Below are 7,174 nucleotides of genomic sequence, written 5' to 3' on the forward strand. Positions count from 1 at the left end.
AGCGGTATTATCCTGCAACTCAACTAGAATTGCATGTACATTGTAACCACACGTACTCTATGACTAGGTAAATGTTCTGTATTTGTGGCCTAGTAGTCAATGTTCGGGCCAGTTACAAAAGGTTGATGGTTCTAAGCTCCAGCAAAGTGTATGAACCGTACACCATATCTCTGACAGCAATGACACATGGGGCATTCAGGCCCTTACACACTGTAAGATCCCCACACACGTTAACGACAGCGACCTTTCCCTCCCTGACACGTTAAACCACTTCTATGCACGTTCTCAATGACCTTTAACATTTCTTCAAGTCAACCCTTAGCTATATGATCTCATAGAGATAAGTCATATTGTGACGCAATGGCATGTGGGTAATGTGTCGGTTATCCAACTCCCAATTTAATACATTTCATTCCTTTTGCCGGACCGTTTCATAGTTATTCTGACTAAATAGGATTTTGTCCACTTGATTATACAGACATATGACGTTATTTAACACATTTATTTATTATTATTTATTTGCATTTATTAAAAAGCACAATATTTTCTTTGTCATTCTTGAAACATATCCTAATGAGGATGAATGATTTAGAACACAGTAAATATAGTAACCTTAATACGGAATTCATTTTCTAATTTTCAAACATGTCACGCAGGGTGAATTATCTTGGTCGGTGTCAAGCGAAAATGTAAAAAAGATGGGGTCAAGGGTCTAACTCAGGTCTGCTCCAGGAGCGCCCTCTCCAGGTCCACGCTAGCAGCGTCAAAAATGTGTTGACTTATGCATTCACATATTGACGCATAAGTAATATTCATTTGCATGCATATGGGACGCATATCTTAAGAGATTGCACTGTGCCACCTATTTTAAACTATACACGTAATAACTTCAACACACTAACATCAACTTCAATTCATTTTCTTATTTTTTATGTACTTGTAATAATAATATACTGTATATACTTCAATACTACAAACAGTCACTTATTATAGAATTTCTAAAATATGCAATTTCTCATTGATACAAATTGGTTTTAAAACACAATAGCCTTCTACTGTATTACAACTTTCTAAATGTATTACAGTGAATCCGGATAGGGGGGGATTAAAGGGACAGTTAGTCCACCAAGAAATAATCCTGACAGTCATTTTTTCGAACAGTCCATTATTCAGCTCTGTCTCAGTCGGTAATTAGCGTCATCCAAATTCATGCATGGAAACCGCTCGTACCGCTAACGCAAAGCTCCATTGCAAGCGGAAAAACTATATAACACTTTTAGAAATGTCTGCATTTCTGTTCCCTGGTATGTAACACTTGTCTTTGTTTGTGACACACAGGTCTGAATGATCTCAGTAGATCTTTGCGTTTTCTGACCATGTGTTAATCTCCCTAAACCAATAAGGGTATCTGTCCTTTGTTCTTCAGGACTGTGTCCGGCTGTCTTTTACGATATTCCCCTATCCCCTTGGGGGAAGCAGGGGCAATTTAAGTACTGATTATTGTTCTGTGTTACTTTATAGAAGCCTCACGGTTCCTTCTGTAAACCCTAACCCTCTCTCCTAGCTAGTAAATAAAAACCGCTAATTGTGTCAAGTGAATTTTGTCTCTATACAGTCTTCCTACAAGAGTTCTACTCGAAGGAATTACCATCACAGATGTCATCGAGGTGAGCATGAACTTTAAACTCAACAAGCTATGTGAAGATAAGTTGCTTCGCCTATCTGGCCCATTTCCATCAGTGGACATCAGAATAATATTTGTAATTGTGGAAAATGACGTGGTCAAAATCTGTAAGGTCTGTTCAGATTTAAGAAATATGGAATAATATCTATTCAGCTCCGGAAAAAATTAAGAGACCACTGCACCTTTTTCTTTCCGTTCCAAAAAATTTTAAAAGGAATGAGTGAGGAACAGAAGCGTTCAATTTGCCGTTGTCTCGTAATTTTAACCCTTCTGTTCCGGAAATCTCCCCAGCTGGCAACACACTTAATTATTTTGATATCTATATATTAAATGTTATATTTCATGTAAAACGATTAATTTACACTTTAGTTTTCATTGTGATTTAATGTCCTTGTTCTGAACCCTAGACAGGTCAAGTGGAGTTTCTCAAATTCTGAGGGTATAAAAGAGGAAGAGGAATGCTCCATCAGTACAGACTGGAGACATGCTGAAGTACATCCTGTTGAGTGCTCTTGCAATCTTGGGTGAAAAGACAAACCCCTGAGACTCTCTTGTTCCCCCTTTTCTGCCTTTCTAGCCTCTGAACTTGCTAATTCCCTGAACAAAATCGTTTTTTCTTGTTTTTTCTCATATACTCTTTTCTACATTATTCTCTTGGAGTAAAATAACTAATAAATCTGTACTGTAAAGGACCATCTGATTTAAACTGATAGTGTTTTTAATTGTGTGTCTTGTCCTGTGTAGTTCTGACTGAGGACCTGGTGCTCCAGCCCAGATACCTGGAAGATGTACCTCAGACCAGAGTTGTAGGTGGTAAGGTCGCCAAGCCTCACTCCTGGCCCTGGCAGGTAAGACATTAGTTTGGTCTGGTTCTGGGTTACAACACATATCTGATCCCAGAAGTGTATACTCCAAAGGGAGTTCATCCTTCACAGATTTAACTCGGGATTATCAAGGAAAGTCAGGTTTGACAAACTCTGATTGCCTAAATTGGTGTTAAATGGTACTACGACAGTGATTAAGATTTTTATTAATTGGAGTTTGTGCGATCCGGTTATTAAATGTTTCTTTTTTAAATTATGATGAATTATTTTAATGACCTAATTCTGAGATGAATGGAATAATGACTGAATCTGTTTTGAAATTATTCAGAATGATTCAGAGAAATCTTGTTTAGAAACAGAATATACTGTATGTAGATGTTCATTTACTATAAACTCTAGTTGACAAAGGTATTTTGGTTACATAGTACAGCCGTTTTGTGACTTTTGTTGGTGTTGGATGGATGAAGACAGAGTGGACTTTAATTTCTTTATTTAGATAGAATATTATATTAGATCAGTGTCTAACACAAATTATGAGCCATGTATACTTTTAGCCAACCTTGACCAACAATAACCTTATTTTGATCGATTTTACACACATTGTTACTCAAAAAATACATGATGAAAATATGTTTTGGGGAATATGCCCAGACCCCTCAAAACGCCAGACCCCATCTATGAATTTCTAGTGACGTCCTTGATTACTGTACGTATATAGTCTCTAGCAGGTAAAAAATTATTGATCTGAATCCCCAGTTAGAAAAAGCCTGTCTGTTTTCACAGGCTGCTTTAACACACTCGTCTCTATATCTATCTTCTCTCCTCAGGTCTCTCTCCAGGTCCAGTCTGGAAGCTCCTTCCACCACACTTGTGGAGGTTCCCTGATCAGGGCGGGGTGGGTCATGACAGCCGCCCACTGTGTGGACAGGTAGGACAAGGACAGAACTATATTTCTAAAGTCAATCTGTTGTGGCAATAGGACCAGACGAATACAACAATGAAACCATACACAAATGACATACACCAATACATTACATTTTTTAAATTTATATTAGCACACTTGGAATTCATCTGGATTTTAAATGTGTGTGTATCTGCAGACCGAGGACTCGCCGCCTGGTTCTTGGAGCGCACAATCTGGACAGGAATGATGGTTTGGAGCAGATCATGCCTGTCAGCAGGGTCATCATCCACCCTCAATGGAACCATGAAAATATCGGTGCAGGGTAAGGAACGCTTTCTGGAGTCAAAGGCATATATTTGTTTAAGTTTAAATGTGATTATTGACAGTCCATTAACCCCTCGGGTATGATATTGTGCTCCTCTAAACCTCAGGTATGATATTAGGATATAGGATGTTGATTCCTCCACTACATTTTACATGTGCTCCTCTGACCCTCAGGGTTGACATTCTTTCCCTCTGACCCTCAGGAATGACATTGTGCTCCTCTGACCCTCAGGGTTGACATTCTTTCCCTCTGACCCTCAGGTTTGACATTGTGCTCCTCTGACCCTCAGGTTTGACATTGTGCTCCTCTAATCCTCAGGTTTGACATCGCCCTGCTTCAACTGTCCACTGAGGCCACCCTGAACACTGATGTCCAGCTGGCTGTTCTCCCTCCCTCTGATCAGATCCTGCCCAACAAAAACCCCTGTTACATCACTGGATGGGGACGCACCTCCAGTAAGTTACACATAGAGATGGGGAGTAACTTGTTACATGTAACGGATTACAAAAAAAACAGTAACTCTAATCCAGTACATTACCAACTAAAATATTGTAATGGGATTACAGATACTTATGAAAAAATATATGATTACTTTTGGACTACTTAAATTGAAAAATAATATTTGCTCGAAATAATTATGACACGTTGCATGAAGATTAGGCAGCCATTTGTTTGATAGCTGTAGCATGGTGCTACCTTCAATATAAAACATCATAAAGAATTTATCACAACATTTGAGGAGAAAATGTGTTGGGAAGCACTTTGCCAAAGGATGATGATATGCATTTGACACCGCCACCTAAACTCTGTCCATACAGGCAGCCATGTGATCCTGCTTTGGCTTTACATCTCATAAAATTGTGGTTATCATTGGCTGCTGACCGCATTGATTTAAGTTAAGAGTGCAGGCAGAGGCGTCATCGCTAGGATCACAGTACGTTCGGGGTTCAGCCCACCCTTCTGCACTGCCCGGTACAGAAAGTACAGGGTTTTGAATGTACATGCAGAAAATGTCCATGTACATGCTAGCATCCTACACGTCTACTTTGTCATAACGTGCGATCGGAATTATATTTATTATTATTTTAGTTCCATTTGAGATCCGGGGCTATTCATAAAAGATTCAGGGCTAACAACGCCACTGAGTGGAGGTGTATAATCACAGTTTATTTCTTTCATTTGCGTTTTAAAAAATCCATTGCTGGTGGCCTTAATAATCACAGGTTACGTTCACCTAGGTAAAATATATTTGTGTGCTGGTGTCACGACGTGCATTCATGTGCCTGGGGATTTTGCAACGTCTTGACAACGTTTGTGGTTGTGGAGCAAAACATCAGACTACTGCAGATTTAGTGTATGCAAATTTTGTTTTTGAACATTACTGAGTTTGAGTAATCAAAAAGGTTACGGATTACAAATCTGGACAGGTAACTTGTAACTGTAACGAATTACATTTAAAAAATAACCTACCCAACCCTGGTTTAACAAGTAGTCAAGGTACCGTTTTGGGTAAAATAAAATGTATATTTATATTTGTGTCTTTTTCATGTTTGTAGCTAGTTGTATATTTTCCATCTTGCTGTCCTCCACATTATCTTATATGCCTCCTTTCCTTCCTATAGCTAATGGTTCTCTGTCTAACAGCCTGAAACAGGCTAGGCTGCCCATTGTCGACCACCAGACCTGCTCCAGACCTGACTGGTGGGGATCCAGTCTTAAAACCACCTTGATCTGTGCCGGTGGAGGATCTGATTCTGGTTGCAATGTAAGACCAGTGTAGTAGAATGACTGTGTTGAACATTGCAGCAATTTTGGGGTGGTAACCAAATCAGTTTGGGATTTAATATTTAGAAATAAAATAAGGTATTGTCATATTGTAGGCGAGAGACAATTTGTATAACATTTTGGAATATCTAAATACCAGTAGTCATGGTTTCTACTCTTCATACTTTGACATTGGTATCTCAGTCATGATGAAGGCCTCTCTCCATTACTCTTGGGAGAAGACTAAACTCCCTCAACTGAATGGTAGTCATTGTAAATAAAATGTGACAAGACTCAGATAGTAGTACACGATTCTTCTCATTCTTTCACTGTCTCTCTTTTACTAATTGTCTCACTAATTCTCTTCCTCTCTCCTGTAGGGTGACTCTGGCGGCCCCCTGAACTGCCAGGTGAGGAGGAGGTACTATGTCCATGGGGTGACCAGCTTTGGTTCCGGTGCTGGCTGCAACACCTTCCAGAAGCCCACTGTCTTCACCCGTGTGTCTGCCTACATTGACTGGATCAATAACGTTAGTAATGTCCAGGGACAGAGAGGGCAAGAAAAAAGCATTGCTTTGTTTCTTTAACCATGTTGAGGCATTTTTATTAGTTGGCATACCTAAATAGGAGTATACCTAATGTATATATTATTTACTAGAACTGATAACAGTAATAGTTTCTGTCTGTTGTTTTAACTGATACTCTCTCCTCCACAGAATGCCCGTTAAAATGGAACGTGGTTTTACAAACATAGACTACTGAAGACAATGTTCAGTGTTCAATAGTCAATAAAGTATCACATTTACAGCATATTTTTACTTGTCACTGTCAAGTCCATGCTGTCATTATTTATCTCACAGAATTGTCTGCATTATCAGTACACTTTTAAAAGGATATTTCCTGAATTTGAGATACACTCCAACCATGTCTTTCGGGACAGAAAAAAGCCCATTTCACTTGTGCAACTATACCACCTATTGAGGTATGTTAATAGATAAAGATGCATTCTGGGATTGTATACTTTGATTTGTTTAAAGGTGCTCTCCAGTCAAATGATCATCCCCTGAACTTGCCAAAGTCCTTATCTTGTCAGAAAGTGACCTCACTTATATCAGACATATCACCACCAATTACAATTTAAATGGTCCAGTTTGAGCACAAGGTCATTTGGGTCTCTGTTTTAATTTGCTAGAATCAGACGTCCCTCTTATTTTGTCTTGTAGACCAATCGTTTGTTTAAAGGAGGGATTTTTCAGCTTAAACAAGTTTTCAGATGGCCATGACCAGAGTGATAACTGAATAATGTTCTGTGTGACTGTGTGACAACAAGCAAACTATGTGAGTCGTGGCAAGAAACACCATGAGAAAATGCTTATATTATTCAAATTGATTAACTTTGTTTATTATTGTTTTGCATCGTAGATTAGCATTGTAGATAAAAACATTAAACAAGGCAGTGTAAGGTTATTTGAAGATAATACACCGCTCATGAAGGAAATATATTAAAGGTGAAAATATTTACGGTACATTGTGTAATTCGTTGAGAACAACAGCAAAATCACCAACTGGATTCAAACTCATCAAAGAAAACTATTGGAATCATAGGGTGTTGCAACTCATAATGTGACTCAGTAGTGTGTATGGCCCCACGTCTGTATGAATTGCAGAAAATG

The 7,174-nt window shown here is 38.8% G+C and overlaps 1 protein-coding gene across 1 annotated transcript; it reads left to right on the forward strand.

Moving 5' to 3' along the window:
* The first annotated feature begins 1,508 nt into the window (after nucleotides 1-1,508).
* Nucleotides 1,509-6,301, forward strand: LOC105028867 (elastase-1-like). The gene is made up of 9 exons (XM_034287329.1): nucleotides 1,509-1,667; nucleotides 2,092-2,208; nucleotides 2,429-2,532; nucleotides 3,336-3,436; nucleotides 3,609-3,734; nucleotides 4,056-4,192; nucleotides 5,360-5,502; nucleotides 5,882-6,031; nucleotides 6,218-6,301. Exons 2-9 carry the CDS (start codon nucleotides 2,169-2,171, stop codon nucleotides 6,227-6,229), a joined length of 813 nt encoding a protein of 270 aa, XP_034143220.1. The 5' UTR covers nucleotides 1,509-1,667; nucleotides 2,092-2,168; the 3' UTR covers nucleotides 6,230-6,301.
* Nucleotides 6,302-7,174: the final 873 nt, after the last annotated feature.

This window comes from Esox lucius, chromosome 17 (genome assembly GCF_011004845.1).
Source record: "Esox lucius isolate fEsoLuc1 chromosome 17, fEsoLuc1.pri, whole genome shotgun sequence".
Taxonomy (NCBI): Eukaryota; Metazoa; Chordata; class Actinopteri; order Esociformes; family Esocidae; genus Esox; species Esox lucius.

Bases quoted from the DNA above. Each gene is read 5' to 3' on its own strand.
- LOC105028867 (XM_034287329.1), top strand. From the start codon at position 2,169: ATGCTGAAGTACATCCTGTTGAGTGCTCTTGCAATCTTGG. The intron at 2,533-3,335 runs GTAAGACATTAG...TTCTCTCCTCAG, and splicing joins CTCACTCCTGGCCCTGGCAG to GTCTCTCTCCAGGTCCAGTC. The intron at 3,437-3,608 runs GTAGGACAAGGA...GTGTATCTGCAG, and splicing joins GCCGCCCACTGTGTGGACAG to ACCGAGGACTCGCCGCCTGG.